This window comes from Pongo pygmaeus, chromosome 3 (genome assembly GCF_028885625.2).
Source record: "Pongo pygmaeus isolate AG05252 chromosome 3, NHGRI_mPonPyg2-v2.0_pri, whole genome shotgun sequence".
Classification (NCBI taxonomy): Eukaryota; Metazoa; Chordata; class Mammalia; order Primates; family Hominidae; genus Pongo; species Pongo pygmaeus.
This window is the reverse complement of record NC_072376.2, coordinates 126057033-126073643: the sequence shown is the minus strand read 5'-3', so window position 1 is coordinate 126073643 and position 16611 is coordinate 126057033. Positions and strand designations below refer to the sequence as shown.

The window sequence follows — 16611 nt, the reverse complement described above, 5'->3', positions numbered from 1 at the left end:
AGAATAACAGGTAAAAATATAGAAAAAACTTGAAGGCACACATTCAATACATCTTAATGCATGTATCTGTTTATTTTAATAATTTTAAGTGGTTTGATACATATTCCTATTCCTAGTACACAATTATTAAAGAACTAGAAAATGCTTGCCTGATGCTTCAATTTAAAAAAGAATACAGATAATATATCAAGTGACTTAAAGATTTCTCAGGACCCCATCTTACTCATAATGACTCACCTTAGTCCTTGCCAGCAAGGGGGCACCCCGTTCCAACAGAAGTTCCACCACTTGGTCATGCCCACTTCGTGCAGCACAGTGAAGTGGTGTCAACCCATCCTGCCAAAAGAATTAAAGAATTAGGCCCCAGTTCACTTTAAAAAAATCCATATTTCATCTATTGCAACCATAAAGAGGGAGTTCCTAAACTCAATCCTGATCATTCAATAAATCAGCAATAGAACTGCAATTTGTTAAATGACCAGAAAGACAAGTGAAAGAGAAAACAAGTCAGAAAGACATCTTGACAGAGAACAAGAAAGAGAAAGGGAAAGACAAACAAAACAGAGACAGGGAGAAAGCAAGAGAGATCCCCTGTGTGGACAGAGGGTCAATGGAATGAAACTGGCTTCTGGTCATGTGTCTGCGTATTCAAGAAGATGGAAAAGCACAGTATGTGGCATTTGTTGAACTTTAAAGCTCTACTCCCTGGAACCGAAAACAGGGATTATATTAGGTTATACTGTTTTCATGTTGTTTGTTCTAATATACTTTTACCTAAAAATTTTTCTTGGTGTAATTTTTTCATATATGTTCTTTTGAATTGTCACCACTTTCATAAGTTCTCCTAAAATGCTTCCTAATGCTTGTAAAAGTGAAGGGTCATTTTTTAAGACTATTTTAAAGATTTTCACACATATATTTCAACATTTTAGAAATCACATAATTGCTTCCCAAAGATGAACTTTATTATTAATAAATAGAACTCTAACTTCATCAAATAAAATACAGCAGAACTGTGTGCTATATTATTTATAAAACTTTCTGATCTTAACATTTCTGGGATAGCCTCTGATTCCAGAGCAATCCCCAAGTGTCCTCTGTCTTTTATATTTTATTTCTCTTTAGGGTGGCATGGCCAAAAAGCAGAGTGGGTGGGAAATGTGAGGCAAGATGTAATTAACGGTGAGCAAGAAGTGAGAGAGAAAATGAAACACTGAGTACATAAATTTACTGGTGATTTGAGGCTGAAGGAAAAAGAAAAAAAGATTGTCCCAAGGACAGAGGTGGAGAAGGTGGGTAAATCACAGAGAATGGATGGTGAGCAGTTAAGAGGATTTCAGCAGTTTCTGATGTATCCACAACTCGAATGGCCTCTCGTTTGTGTCTCTACTTCCAGGACCATCTCTCCAGGTTATGCTTTACTCCAAACAAAAATAATTCCTCTGAATCGCCACACTCTTTCTGACTCAACACTGGGATTTCTATGCTAGATGTCTTCTGTTTGCCCCTCCAGACCCATGCTCTACCCTTCTCCTCTCTGCTCTGTGTCCCAACAGACTGGCCGCTCTAGGGGGCATCAGTGAGCTGCCTTGTCCTCTGGCTTCCAACTAGGTTTGGCCAATGCAGCAAGACATGAAAGGGACTTCGAGAGACCTCCCAAATCCGGCTGTGTGTCTTTACCAAAGTTTACCTTCCTGCCAAAGCAGCCTTCCAAACAATTCTCTCCTTTGAAGTTCTGGGGGCCTCCTGTACTTCTCACTTTTTATGTCGAGCATTGTATTGAGTCCCACTGTTACTAGCTAGGCCCTGGGATTCTACACTGTCCCTTGTCCCTTGTCTCTTTCCTACAGACTACACAATATTATAAATAGACACTTCAATAATCTCTAATCAAATGATCAAATTTGGGCCTCTGTTTTTGGCTAGGACCTTGACTGATAATGATTGTTTGCTTTGTGAAATCCATTTAGCTAATATGAAGATATTGAATAACCAAAACAGATTTTGAAGTTTTGGGTACCTAAGAATTAGCATGAAAAGACTACCTTCTCAGAAAAAAAGTATTTAACTAGTGTAGGTGAAATGCTACATTATTTTAAAATTTGCCAGATAGGAGCCTAAAAGAGTTGTTCCAGCAAAGTGATGACAATGATTACACTTTTGTATCCTGATAAAAGCACCCTGTGGTGGAACTACAGAGCATTAGTTGCTACATAACTTACCTAACAATTAGATATAGCATGGTTTCTCAAACGTATTCTTGGTGAGGGCTTTGTGGAGACCTAGGGTTTGAGAAATCCCACATGGTGAACAGAGACATCATATGTAACAGTTCAGTGTGTGGATTTCGCAACCATGGAACCCTGCAGTGAATCTCAAATCGGTCACCATGGATGAATCTCTCTAAGGCTCAGCTTCGTGATACATAGAGTGGAGATGATGTTTCTCACACTATTTAACTTGCAAGCCTTGTTTGAAAGATGAAGGAGGGAATGCCACCTTACATCTTTTTTAGAAAAGGCAGCGTATTGCTTTCTGCAAATTACATGAAATAGTCTTTGTGTAATCACATTGAAACCTCCAAAATACTCTCAGAGTAACAACAGGAGCTTTATGGAGAACATTTAATATACCCACAAGAATATCAAGGAACAATAAGGATTAAATTAGTTCTAAATCCTACATTTAATGATGCAAGGTGTCTGTGCTTATAAGATGTGTGAATGATGACATCAAATTCAAGTTACCCAACAGGCTCAATTTGATTAGATTTCGAATATTTTCTGCAAAGCACACTATAAAGTTAATGCCCCAAAAAAATTCTTTTCAAGCTTTTGTATTCTAAAACCTTTTTACTTAAATTCTTAAGTTTGTAGTTGCAGGTTATGGGTTTTTCCCCCTTCCAGAGACCCTTTGTGTTTTTTCTGTTTTTTGGTTTTTTTGGTTTTTTTTTTTCTCTAGAATCAATTCATCGCACTGATGTACTATCCACCATGATGTGGATAATTTTGATAAAGGTAGATCAATCAATATTGGAGGGATGCCACTTATGTAGTTTCCTTATCTTTTCATATTCTCCCCCCTCTCTGCTTAGGTCATTCTTTCAACAATGTATCCTGAAGTTTGTGTATTCACATGCGTAGGCTCTGCGATTACCAAGCTTTGTGTCCTAGGTCAAGTTACATAATTCTGCTGAAACTCATTTTTCCCTTTGGTAGTCTCATTTCTCAAATGAAGACCTCCATCTTTTTTCAACAAGAAAATAATACACACTTTATAAGTTGTTAGGAAGATAAAATAAGACGATATTTGTAGAGTACTTAGCAGGGTGCCTAGAACAAAATATGCATATGACAATTGACAACCATTATTGTTACTGCTTTAATTATTACACCTAATAACAAGTAAGAAGGGTGATTCCTTTTCCCTACATGTTTTTTGTTCATCATCCTTTAATGTTTTTGTACACTTTTTATTGTTTGCATTGAAATATGTTTTTTAATATTTTAAATATAATCCTAATATGGGGTATCACCACATTTAAATAATAAATAAGTTTAAAAACAAAAAAGAATAATGCCCTTAATAAAGCCTAAATTTATAATTTCATTTTAACTAGCTATAAAATTTATGTTTTCACATTGAAATGAGGTCTTTCAAATACCAGTAGAAGGCTCTGGTGCAAATGTCTTAGAGTTTCACATTAGATAGTAGTCAATGATGAGAATGCCAACAAGATGGAAAATGTCTCAATGATTGCCAAAATGGTGGTGATAGCCAAGAAATAACTGTGGGTAATATTTGTTTCTTAATTATCTGAAAGCCTCTATAGATCTTGCTATTCTCTAGATAATAAAAACCTTATGAATGAGAAAAATAATGATAAGATCAAGGTAAGATCCTTGACAGAATATACTAAATTCACAAAATTTGTGGTTAATTTAAATGCTGGGGGAAATTGAGATGTCAACAACAACAACAACAACAAAATGAAAACATAATACTTTAAAAACATTCCGGCCGGGTGTGGTGGCTCATGCCTGTAATCCCAGCACTTTGGGAGGCCAAGGCGGGTGGATCACCTGAGGTCAGGAGTTTTGAGACCAGCCTGACCAACATGGAGAAACCCTGTCTCTATTAAAAATACAAAATTAACCAGGCACATGCCTGTAATTCCAGCTACTTGGGAAGCTGAGGTAGGAGAATTGCTTGAACCAGTGAGGTGGGGGTTGCGGTGAGCTGAGATCGCACCATTGTACTCCAGCCTGGGCAACAAGAGTGAAAACTCCGTCTCAAAAAAAAATTTTCATATATAGAAGCTTTATTATATTCTCTAAAATTATAGTCAAAACCAAATTAAACATCGATATAGTTTATCAATGTTTTGATTTAGGCGTCACCACCTAAATCTCATCTTGAATTCTATTTCCCATAATCCCTATGTGTCATGGGAGGGACCCAATGGGAGGTAACTGAATAACGGGGTGGTTACCTTCATGCTATTTTTGTGACAGTGAGTTAGTTCTCATGAGATCTGATGGTTTTATAAGGGGCTGCCCCCTTCACTGGGCACTTATTTCTCTCTCCTGCCACCATTTGAAGAAGGATGTGTTTGTTTCTGCTTCCGCCATAATTGTAAGTTTCCTGAGGCCTCCCCAGCCCCGCAGAACTGTGAGTCAATTAAACTTCTTTCCTTTATAAATTACCCAATCTCGGGCAGTTCTTCATAGCAGCATGAGAACTAACTAATATAAACATTTTTCGATTTTTAAATATATTTCAAAAGGCAAAAGAGAAAGCAAAACATATTCATTTATTTTAGTAATCAAATATTATAGTTCCAGAATTGGCCTCCCAATTCCAGCACACAGTCCTTGATTTCAGTATTTACCTCCTACTTGATTTTGCCTTTGGTAAGAGGGATATAGGTCTGTTAGCTGTAGCCAGAATGAAAAGAACCCAGCAATGCTTTTAAAATCCTTCTACTTACAGATGAAGAAGTATTTCAACTTATGGGGGGAAAGTTTAGTGCTAAAAAAGATCGATGCAACCCTATTCACAATAGCAAAAACTTGGAACCAAGCCAAATGCCCATCAGTGATAGACTGGATAAAGAAAATGTGGCACACATACACCATGGAATACTATGCAGCCATAAAAAAGGATGCATTCACGTCCTTTGCAGGGACATGGATGAAGCTGGAAACCATCACTCTCAGGAAACTAACACAAGAACAGAAAACCAAACCCCACATGTTCTCGATCATAGGTGGGAGTTGAACAATGAGAACACATGGACACAGGGAGGGGAACATCACACAGCGGGGCATGTTGTGGGATGGGGGTAGGAGAGGGATAGCATTAGGAGAAATACCTATTGTAGATGACAGGTTGATGGGTGCAGCAAACCACCATGGCACGTGAATACCTATGTAACAAACCTGTATGTTCTGCAGATGCACCCCAGAACTTAAAGTATAATAATAATAATAAAAAGTTCAGGGCAACCATTCAATATTGTAGCTAATCCTGGGGTGTGCTGGAACCAGCTCATATGAAATAAGGAGAGCCACTTTTTGCACACCTCTTCCCTATTCTACATTTAGTGATACCAAGTTGCTGGCTCTAAACTGACCACTGTAGCAGTATTTATACCATGGAAACCAGCAAAGGCAATGCTACAAATCGCGGGGTTTTTTTTTGTTTGTTTTTTGTTTTTTTGCTTTTTAAGAACCTATTATTAAACTTTTACAAGAAGACTGTTAACTTAATTCCTTGAACTATTGACTTGCATCTCTATGAGTCTAGAAACCTACTCTGTCTTGTTAACTGTTGTATCTTCAGGGTTCACAGCACCAAGTAGGAACTCAATAGTTATTTGTTTAAGGAATAAATGAATGGAATGTTTATACAATGTATACAATTAGAAAACCTATTTTATTCTTTTTAAATCCTTGAATGAAATTTAATTTATTTGCTGTATCTAAAGGCTGCACTATGACAGAACTAGTATAAGAATCCATTTCTCTTCATTTCTTAGTACTCTTTTTATGAAGATACACTGTCTATTTGGAGTTAGACTTTTTAATTGTATACCCAAATATATGTAAGACGCACAAATTAGAGTACTTTTATTAAGTAAATATTGTTGATTAATAAGAACAAAATCAACTCTCTCAATAATAAGTTAATACTCCAAAAAGCATTAATAAAAGCAATGTGCATCCTTAAGACATTGGCCAAGATAAAAATTTTTTTGCATTTCCAAAATGCTTTCTTTCCAGTGGTAATCTCATAAAGGCAGTATACAGGAAGAAATTATGTTAGTAAAGTATGTTTGTAATGTAATACATTGGTAATGTTAGTAATGTAGTAATGTGCAAAAGCTCATTCCTTTAAATATAAAGAACAAGTAAGCAAACCATGCAACATAACGCATACTGTTCCAAATTCTGTATACTCACAGTATGGTAAGGAAAAAGGCATGCCTACTAAGCAAAAAGTAGAAACCATATAAAACTCTGATGCAAAGACACTGGACACCACAGCAAAGATTTGACAGAACGCAAACCTCTCCAGAACTCCCACGTGTTGTGATGTAGCCACTCTGGACCAAAAGTTTTAGAAAAGTGAGATTAAGAAAGCAAGGTTTCCTGAGGTCATTAAAAACCATAATTTATAGTCTGGGACTGGTATAGATTCTGGGAGCTTACAGATGATAAAGTTTATTAAACAAAAGTGTTTGCTAGCCCCTAGATTTGCAAGGAAACTAGATTTGATCTTTACTGCTGGGACTATGAAAACATGAAGTCTCAGAATTAAACAAAGTGAAGTTAAATACCATAACAGACATATTCTATTTATCATCTTTCATAGGCTTTTTACACCACATATTAACATAGACTTTTTATACCACATATTAACATTTTTGTATTATAGGCACATTTGAAGTTTTGCTGAAGTCTATGATTAACCAAATCTACTCCAGATAATTAATATTGAAATAATCCTTACATGTTTAAGCAAATAACTATATATATTGTATAATGTCAGTAATATTATCAAATATTATGAAGAGCTAGGTAATTTACTCTGCTTTTTCAAAAATGGTAAATAATATACCTAAGAGTTAATTCTCAAACAACTTTATGAAGTAGGTGTGTTATTATTAGCCTAAGTTCAGAGAAGGTAAGTAAACTGCCAATATAATACAACTTATTAATAGTAAAAATAGGATTTGAAATCAGGCAGTTTGCCTTCATTCTGCACTTTTAACAACTGAACTCTACTGTCTATTGTGTTATCTATTTGGAGTGTATTGCAAACTTGAAATGATATTTTACTTAAGTTTGAAACAAATGAAAGCTATCACTTCTACCAAAATGACATAAATAAAGGTATAGTACACTAACTGTATGCTTTTCTCCATAATAGCAAATCCCCTGCTCAGGTCAGCATAGCATAGCTGCTTAAGAAAAATGAATTAGGAATTGAATACTTAGAAGCAAAAGATTGTAAACATGTACTAAAATATTTTGTGTAAAAGCCACATTCTCAATCTTAATGTATGGTAATTAGTTTGGGTTCTTGATACTTATAACTACCCAAAAGAGAGTTGTGTAAGCCTAATCTTTGATCTTTGGTCCCAGAAAGTCACTAAGCCAAAACTTGGAAAACTATCTCATTGAGGGACCAACATTTTGCTTCTCTGGGCACTTACGAGCAACTATTAATTTCACTGTATGGTATGAACCCTTTAAATGTTGTATGAGATTTAAATCAATTCCAATAAAGCAATTTCCTTGAAAACACATTGCTTATGTTAATGACCTGGTGTCTTGAGGTGCCTTCTATGAGGATTGAAAGAAATAATAATGGTAGAAGATTGAAAGAACAGAGACACTCACCCTAGTTTTGGCATCGATCTGACCACCTCGATCCAGTAAGAGCTTCACCATGTTTGTATTTCCTCTTTTGGAAGCCACATGCAGAGGAGTGATTCCATTCTACACCACAGAAAGACCAAAAAGAGCTGTTGGGTATGATAGGGCATGATGGCGATGCCTTTGTGTTAAAGGCCACAAAGGAAGTTGTGACCTATGTGGTAATTTGATCCACAGTTTCTACTCTTTCTACGTCTTTGATTTTTAAGGAACAAAAATCACACAAACTGCAAAACAATATAGTTAGAGAACGAAAAATGGAATGAAACTGCATAACTAAGTTAGTCAATAACTACAAAATATGTATTGAATGTACAAGTTACAGTCAAGAGACAAAGGGACTACTTTAGTGTAATAGAAACAAAAATTTTAAATCTACCTTAGATAGGGCCCTAGTGTAAAGTCTTTCTTTCTATAACATCCATGCACTTAAAGAGTCTGGAATCTTAAGTTTTATGATTCTTAAAAACAGAATACAAATATTTGGGTATTAATATCCAATATAAAAATGATTCTTAAAAACATCTCCTTCAAGTTGGGCGTGGTGGCTCATGCCTGTAATTCCAGCACTTTGGGAAGTTGAGGTGGGAGGATTACTTGAAGCCAAGAGTTCAAGACCAGCCTGGGCAACATAGTAAGACCTCATCGCTACAAAAAATTTTTAAAAATTAGCCAGGCATGGTAGCGTGTGCCTGCAGTCCTAGCTACTCAGGAGGCTGAGTAAGGAGGATTGCTTGAGCCCATGAGTTCAGGGCTTCAGTGAGCCATGATCGTGCCCCTGCACTCCACCCTGGGCAACAGAGCTAGACCCTGTCTCTAAACAGCAACAACAACAAACAAACATCTCCTTCAGAATAATTCAGTAAGAAAAACAGCTTGAAAATAACACAACATAGTTTCAGTGCAGATGACTTCTTAGTACAAAAACATTATACATACAAATTATATTTATTTATTTTATTGGCTATCACATGTCATCATTATGGCAAGGATATATGTACCTGATTTTTTGTCTATTGTAATTTTTGAATATTCATAGTCTGCATTAACTGAATATTAAGTATACTGATATATACCATTATCATGTAAGTGAATTCTTTCTAATAAAAGCATACCATGAAACATGTAACAATGTGACACCTTTTATGTATTTTAGTAAGACTTCATGTGAACAAATTCTCAATTCATTAAAACAATTCCCTATCAAATTGTGTGCCCTATAGTCATCATAAGACACGCTACTTATATATTTTATAGTTAACATTGTAACAGTTTAATTATTTTTTGACGTGACTTATCAGGATTCATGGCATGATCGTTAAATATAACTGTTCATACTGGCCAGAATTAATGTCATCCTTAACTACTGGAAATAATTTGTGCATGAGTTTACAACATTTTTATTTTCTGCTTAAGCCAAGATGACTTCTTGTGATTTAAAGAAAGAGAATGAAAAATCTACTATCTCCAGCACAGACCTAGGTAAGGAAAAAGAAATAAAATCTTTAAGAAAGTCGTTGGTGTTCCTTTTTACTTTCTTAAAATATTCATTTACTGCTATCTAGAACGAGAAACTATTTTAATCCGTACCCTGGCTGTGAAGTCCACAGCAGCTCCCCGGTTTAGAAGAAGAGTTGCCACGTTGACATTTCCATAATGTGCAGCTATGTGCAAAGGGGTAAAACCACTCTATGAAAGCAAAGATATGATAATCAGTATAGCGCTTCACTTTTCTATGTTGCAGCCATCGTATTAGTGAAGAAAGTCACATGGTAACGGTCTACTTAATATATAAGCAATAATAAATGCTTCAGTAAGATCTTAAATCTTAATGTTATAAGGTGGTACATAACTAAACATATAAAAAGGTAAATAAATATTCTACATTTATTGGCATAATATTCATGACATGTTTTTAATTATCTTAAATATTTATCTATTTATGAGATTTGTTGTTTATACAAAACAATGTTTCTTAAGTTGGTTTTGCATATTGAAGAAAACCAGAATATGATTAAACAACATAAGGTTTCAGCCATAGGATTAACATATCAATGAATTTTTTTTAATGTCTTTTCAGAGAAGATTCAAAAAATCCAGTGTTTTTGTTTTATTTTTGTTTTAAAAAAGCAGTATTGGTTGACATTATACTTTTGGAAGCATGAAAATATGTTGAAAAATTCCTACAAAGGATATAGAATTTGTTCCACATCATTTACACCGTCATGATATTCCTATACCCTTTTACAACTGTGTAGCAAGATTATACTGTTATCATGATGAAATAATTAAAAAACAAAAATTAAACAACATACTTGGCATCAATAGGAATATAAAAGGAAAAAAAATTCAGCTCACTCCAATTTTTAATGTTAAACAAATTTTATGAATACAATAAAATGTAATTTAACCAACCAGGTTAAATCAACTATATGGGCATTACAGAACTGTTTACTCTCAAAATGTTTAAAAAATAAGTCTGAAATATCAAATGAAAAAAATATTTCCTTTTCTTTCTTTTTCTGATGAAAATCTAGTCGAAAATTGTTGCCGTCTTCACAATAGAAGCATATTAACTCTTTTCTTATTAAAGTATACAAAGATCTGATAATTTTTCTTACTCTCCAGAATTTTCACTACTTAACAAAAGATTATGGGAAAAATAGAAACTGTTATTTGGCTATCACATCCTGCAGTTTTCGGGTTACTTGGTATTGCTCTCTTTTACTTGAAATGAACTATGATGTTTACTGTATTGTTTTTAAGAAATATTTTCAAAATTACAACCATTTTTTTTTCTATTGAGTTGATATATAGGCTTCGGTGATTTTGTTTTAAAAACACCCTAAATAAGCATTCAGACACCTTAGGTAATGAAAATTTGTGCTGTTACTGTAGCAACATTAGATACAAATAATTTCTTACTTAGAGAGAAGCAAGACACAAAATAAGAACAGTAACTATTAATCCAAATCCCGTATCTATGATCAAGATATTTTTATTTTGCATTTACATAATGCCAATATTCATGTCAAAATGGTGGGGAAAATCAGCCCTCAACCTGGCTGTTATTTTATAAAATGTCAAATTTTTATATTTTAGGAAATAATTGACTAAATTTATTTCATTTTTATCTTGATATTTCCTGTCACTCAGAAAAACATATTGAGGCTGGGTGAATCATTTTCAAAGTATTTAAATATAGTAATATCATTTGCAAAAATAAACTAACTTATTGTCTGATACAGCCTCACTGATCATTCATAATGATACCCAGGCTGTCAATCTTGGATCAGCACAAAACTGGTATCAGCCCTTCAGAGGAACTCTTCCCTGATTAACATGGAAGTAGGAGGCAGAGTTCACATTTCTACAGGATTAGATGAAGGGGTTTCTATTCTTTTTACTCTATTGTCTTCAAGCAAATATTTTTAACTCAGTAAAAATCCACCCAAACTTCTGCTTTCACAATGTTTAGAGCCAATACTGCTTTCAAAAATGTATCTTAAATAATCACCAAAAAGCATCTAAGAAATTAAAGGTATTGAAATTAGTTATTAAGATATCAATTTGTATGGTTCCAGTTGTGAGCAAGTTCACCAAGCAGTTGGGCTTTCCGTTGTCTCTGACCTGGGTTCCATGCAAAGATAGGGAACAAAAGAAATAACACAAATAATTCAAGTATACTCTGTGAGAATGCTCCAAAGTCCACAACCTAGTCATCAAGTGAGATGATAGTCTACAGAATCCCCTCAGCAAAACAATAATGGACCTACATAAAAAGTCACTTGTTTTTGAGTATAGGTTAATTTGTGTAATATACATCAACAATGTTTGTATTAGTGTCTCTCTCTATAGCAACAGCCAAGGAGAGACTACTAAATACATACATATACAAACACACCACACTGAGAGGCTTCTGAACTTAATGTTCTTATTGATTGATGTGACTTATTTTGGAATGTGGAAAATATATGATTCTATGACAAGTATTTTAAGACTTACAAGAAAAAGCAATTGGTCTGCTCTTGATATGCTCAATAACATCATTTATTATATAAATGTGGTAAAGAAAAAGAGCATACAGAATAAAAAAAGGGCAACAGCAATTAGATAAAAAGACAAAACACAGTGGCAGAGAAACCTCCCAAATTTTCACTTCCTTGAAACTCTAACCTGAGAATTCTCATTAAGGAAATAAAATCATATCTCTACTTGACAATAAGTTAGTAGTAAACTTCACTCACTAAAATATATGTTAAGAAAGAGTTTCATTTCATTCTCTAATAACCTATTTAAATAGTTTTACTGATAAAAATAATGCTTCAAATATATGTTACATTAAATATCTTTGAATTATCAGTTTGCCTTCATTATGGGAAAGCTTTTCAAATTAATTTCCCATTAATCAAACTTCTAATCATTAGTATGAATTAGTGAGCATTTATTCTAATTGGGCAAAAACTAAAAATAAAGACAAGGTAAATTTTGGTATAACCACAATACTATACCTCAGTTGTCCTATTCACCATCATCTGAAGCAGTGTTGTTTGGGAGAAAGAGGGAAGATATTACACAATGCAAAATTACGGAAACAGTCAATCTGCTCACTGCAATTGGGTATACTGTTCCAACATGCCAAAATGCATTCTACTGAAAGAAGACATCCCCAAGCGCTACACAATACAATTTTATCTTTTAAATTCTATTATTTGTGACTATAAACAGAATAAGAAAGCAGATTTCTAAAAAGCTCAACCTCATCTTTTAAAGAAAATTACCTTGCATTTAATTTTTTTAGATGGTCCCCTTCTTTCTGAAATACCTCTGAAAGTCATTTATCTCTTTTTATGACCAGAAATAATTTTGCATTATCACCATGGCCTACTTCTTTATCATCCCCCAGGAGGAGTCTGGCAGCCAAAGAGTTCCTTTCCACAAATGTGTTCAGCTTTAAGTACCTTGGATTGTACGTCAGCATTGTGGTCATTCTGAAGAAGGAGTGCGGCAGATTTGGTGTCGTCTTTCCTAGCGGCAATATGCAGAGCTGGCAGCCTCACTTTCCCTTTGGTGTCGTTCTCCAAGAGGATGGCCACCGCCTGGTTGTGTCCTTGCTGGAGTGCCACAGCTAGAGGAGTAAAGCCATCCTGGTAAAATAGAAGGTAAAAATTGTCTGTTAACATCTTTAGATGCTAGAGATTTAGTTCTAAGCAATTATGGCTCTAATCTTTAATGATCAAGATTGACAACCAAAAGAATAAAATATTACTGGGAAGATTAGAAGCAGATTATATCCATCATATTGTGGAATAGTTTAGTCAGACGGCTTTCCTAATTTCTATTCTATACATTTTGAAAAACATCCACATTCCTTAACAAACATACTACATACAGGATATGCTCAAATGTATAGTTGCAATCGAAAAATAAAAGTGAGAACCAATCCTAAATAATGCCTCTGCAGGTAAAGCAGAAAAGTGGGAAGGGTAGAAAGAATGGAGACCAAGTCTGACTGGGAATCAAAGATATGGTGACTGAGACAGGGAAATAAAATATATGATTGACTATGCAGGTTATTAAATATTTCTGAACGGTTAGGGAAACAAGCCCCTGGGGATGGAGTTGTCTATTACCAGTTCAATTTTGGAAGTTTAGGGAACAATATGATCTAAGACTCTGGCAAATTAGGCTAATGTATTAATTATGCTCTTAATAGTTGAATTTTATATTATTTTGACCATTTAGATATAAAATTACATGTGCTAGGTAATGTAGAAAAACCTGTTTTTCAATTCTAAACTTAAAAAGACAGCTTAAAAAACAGTAACATGGAAAGTGAAATGGTAGAGAAAACTTAATAATACATAATCATGCTAGAAAACTTGGAAAGCTATCTTTTTCTCTCTAGAAACAAGAATTCAGTTCCTGGAAAGGTGACAAGTACATTAAAAAATAATATATTTTAGGTTCTACTTACGTGAAGGAAAAAAAGCATCCTTAATCCACAAAAGTTGGAAAACAAGTCTCAAAGTTAGAAGTTTCCATTTACATAGAGAAAAAAATATGGGCAATAGAATGGTAAATTGAAAGACTGGGGCCGGGCGCGGTGGCTCACGCCTGTAATCCCAGCATTTTGGGAGGCTGAGGTGGGCGGATCACGAGGTCAGGAGATCGAGACCATCCTGGCTAACAGTGAAACCCAGTCTCTACTAAAAATACAAAAATTAGCCAGGCGTGGTGGCAGGCGCCTGTAGTCCCAGCTACTCGGGAGGCTGAGGCAGGAGAATGGCGGGAACCCAGGAGGCGGAGCTTGCAGTGAGCGGAGATGGCGCCACTGCACTCCAGCCTGGGCGACAGCGATACTCCCTCTCAAAAAAAAAAAAAAGAAAAAAAGAAAGAAAGACTGCATTCTAGGCCAGGCGCAGTGGCTCACATCTGTAATCCCAGCACTTTGGGAGGCTGAGGCGGGTAGATCACCTGAGGTTCAGGAGTTCGAGATGAGCCTGGCCAACATGGTGAAAACCCATCTCCTCTAAAAATACCAAAGAAAAAATTAGCTGAACGTGGTGGCGTGCACCCGTAATCCCAGCTACTTTGGAGGCTAAGGCAGGAGAATTACTTGAACCCAGGACTGCATTCTAGAGACGATGGTAATTTACCACAATTTAACTACTCCATTTTTTTCCAAAAATAATTTTTTTAAAGTCACTGCAGACTTTTGAGGAAAAAATAATTTTCCTCAAGTGTATTGTATCATGTATGCAGTACCAGCAATAATAATTGTTTTTTTAATAATAACTGAATTTTAAACACAACACATTACTTAACAGAATGGAAGAGTAAAGCATGTAGTATCTTAAGATGAAAAATAGTAGCCTGAATTTAGAACTTTGTTTGGCACAAATTAAATGCTCTGTGAATGAGAAAAGCACAGACTCATTAGCACATACATATTTAAATGTATTACCTCCTGCAGCACTGTGATAGTTTATATTAAAAGAGTGTGAAATTAATCTTTTTCTTAGAGATGAGGCATTTGCTCACAGAACAGAATGTCATTAAAAAGTTTCTGGCCTTTAATTTTGGTAATATTTAGGAAGAAGGAAGAGAGTAGAGAAATACTGTATAAAAATGGTACTGGAGAGACTGAGAACTCCCTTCTGAGTATTTAACCTTGGATCTTCACCATGTAGATTTCATTCTAATCTGTATTGCATGGGACAAGGCTAAACACTTGGAATGATTTGTTCAAGTGCCTCAACTAAAAGGAAATCCATATTAAAGTTTGGTAGCTTCATTTTTCATCATTTATTTACCAATGCTAAGTGCCATAATTATGGGAAATTTTAAAACTTTAAATATTTCTTCTCGATCATGAATTTCATTGCCACATTGAATAATCTCACAATTATTTGACTTTAAAGTGATCATAATGTCTTGATTAGTCATTAATTTTTGCAAATTAGCTACCAACCAGCTCAGGGCAAGTCCCTTCTTTAGAGCATATTGACACATAGGCACATAAGACTATAGAAGGTATTTAGCAATATAACACAGGATATCAAATGGCAATCAACCATACAGCCCTGTAAAAACATTATTTTTTTTTTACAGAATGATGCACTAAAAAGGAATATGTAAATGTTTGTCCATGTGTGTTTTTTGATAACCATTAGTGCAGGCATTGAGAGTTTAATCAATTAAGTTTATATATTCAATCAGAAAAAAGTAATTTTAATTGTTTAAATGATTGTCTAAAATGAAACAAATAATAGGTATATAATGTGTCTAAGCTAGAATTCAAAACCTCACATGATTTATTCGCAAAAGACACATTTCCTTGTGGAATCAGAGAGCATTTTAACTTTCTGGGGATCAGAATGTAACATGGCCTCTACTGATGCAATGTACATAAAAGGGTATTTTTGGAACCAAATGGGAAATGCTACAGTGGTCTAGACCAAAGGAGCCAGGAGTCGTGAGACAGCTGGGAATGCCAGCGAGCTGAGTTCTCCTAAATCCTACACTAGAAACCTTAAATCTATTTGGTAAATAGAAGCACTCTAGCGTAAAGGTTTCATCTGGTAAGTGACTCTGCTTTCAAGGAAATCAAAATCAAATAAAACAAATATAGATGTCCTTATTTTGATATATTTCTCAGAGGCCCTGATGCAAAGATGCAGTCTCATATTGTTACCTGAGCTCTGCCTGAAGATATTCACATGGTACTCATGGACAGAACTAGTGTCTGAGGAAAAAAAGGTCCCAAATCATAAAAATCACACTATATCCAAGTGGCATGAGTATAAAATCTGTGTGTATTGAATAGAGAACTCAAAAACATTTCATACTGGGTAGTTGGGTTTTCCAGTCATAGGTAGAAAACATGGTCTCATTAAGAGTGATTTCTTGGATTTTTTTTTTAAACTAATGAATAAGCTGTCAGAAAGTTGTTGCAATTGGCTCCATAAAAAGTTTTCTCCCAAAGGGACTGGAAAATGATTTATTACATTTTAATAACCTCTCCTAATGCAGCATAGAAGGGAGTTCATGTCCTCAAGACTTAATTGTCCAGAAAGGAAGGCATATTAGACATTAAAAATTATCTTAAGATAGTTTCTGGTTAACAAGAATCCACCAGTCATCATTCACTTCAGGCCAGGAGTTT

At 34.9% G+C, this 16611-nt stretch overlaps 1 protein-coding gene across 50 annotated transcripts in view; it reads right to left on the bottom strand.

Annotated features, from left to right (window-relative positions):
- The window catches only part of ANK2 (ankyrin 2), a 683028-nt gene that overhangs the window by 132707 nt on the left and 533710 nt on the right, over nt 1–16611 (bottom strand). For 36 of the 50 annotated variants that reach the window (XM_063663998.1, XM_063664003.1, XM_063664006.1 and 33 more), the window contains 5 exons: nt 12905–13090; nt 12455–12478; nt 9534–9632; nt 7908–8006; nt 238–336 (listed from right to left, as the gene is read on the bottom strand). In XM_063663998.1, the coding sequence (XP_063520068.1) occupies nt 238–336; nt 7908–8006; nt 9534–9632; nt 12455–12478; nt 12905–13090 (507 nt within the window). The remainder of the gene's footprint in view (nt 1–237; nt 337–7907; nt 8007–9533; nt 9633–12454; nt 12479–12904; nt 13091–16611) is intronic. The other 14 variants (XM_063664038.1, XM_063664035.1, XM_063664018.1 and 11 more) reach the window with 1 other exon arrangement.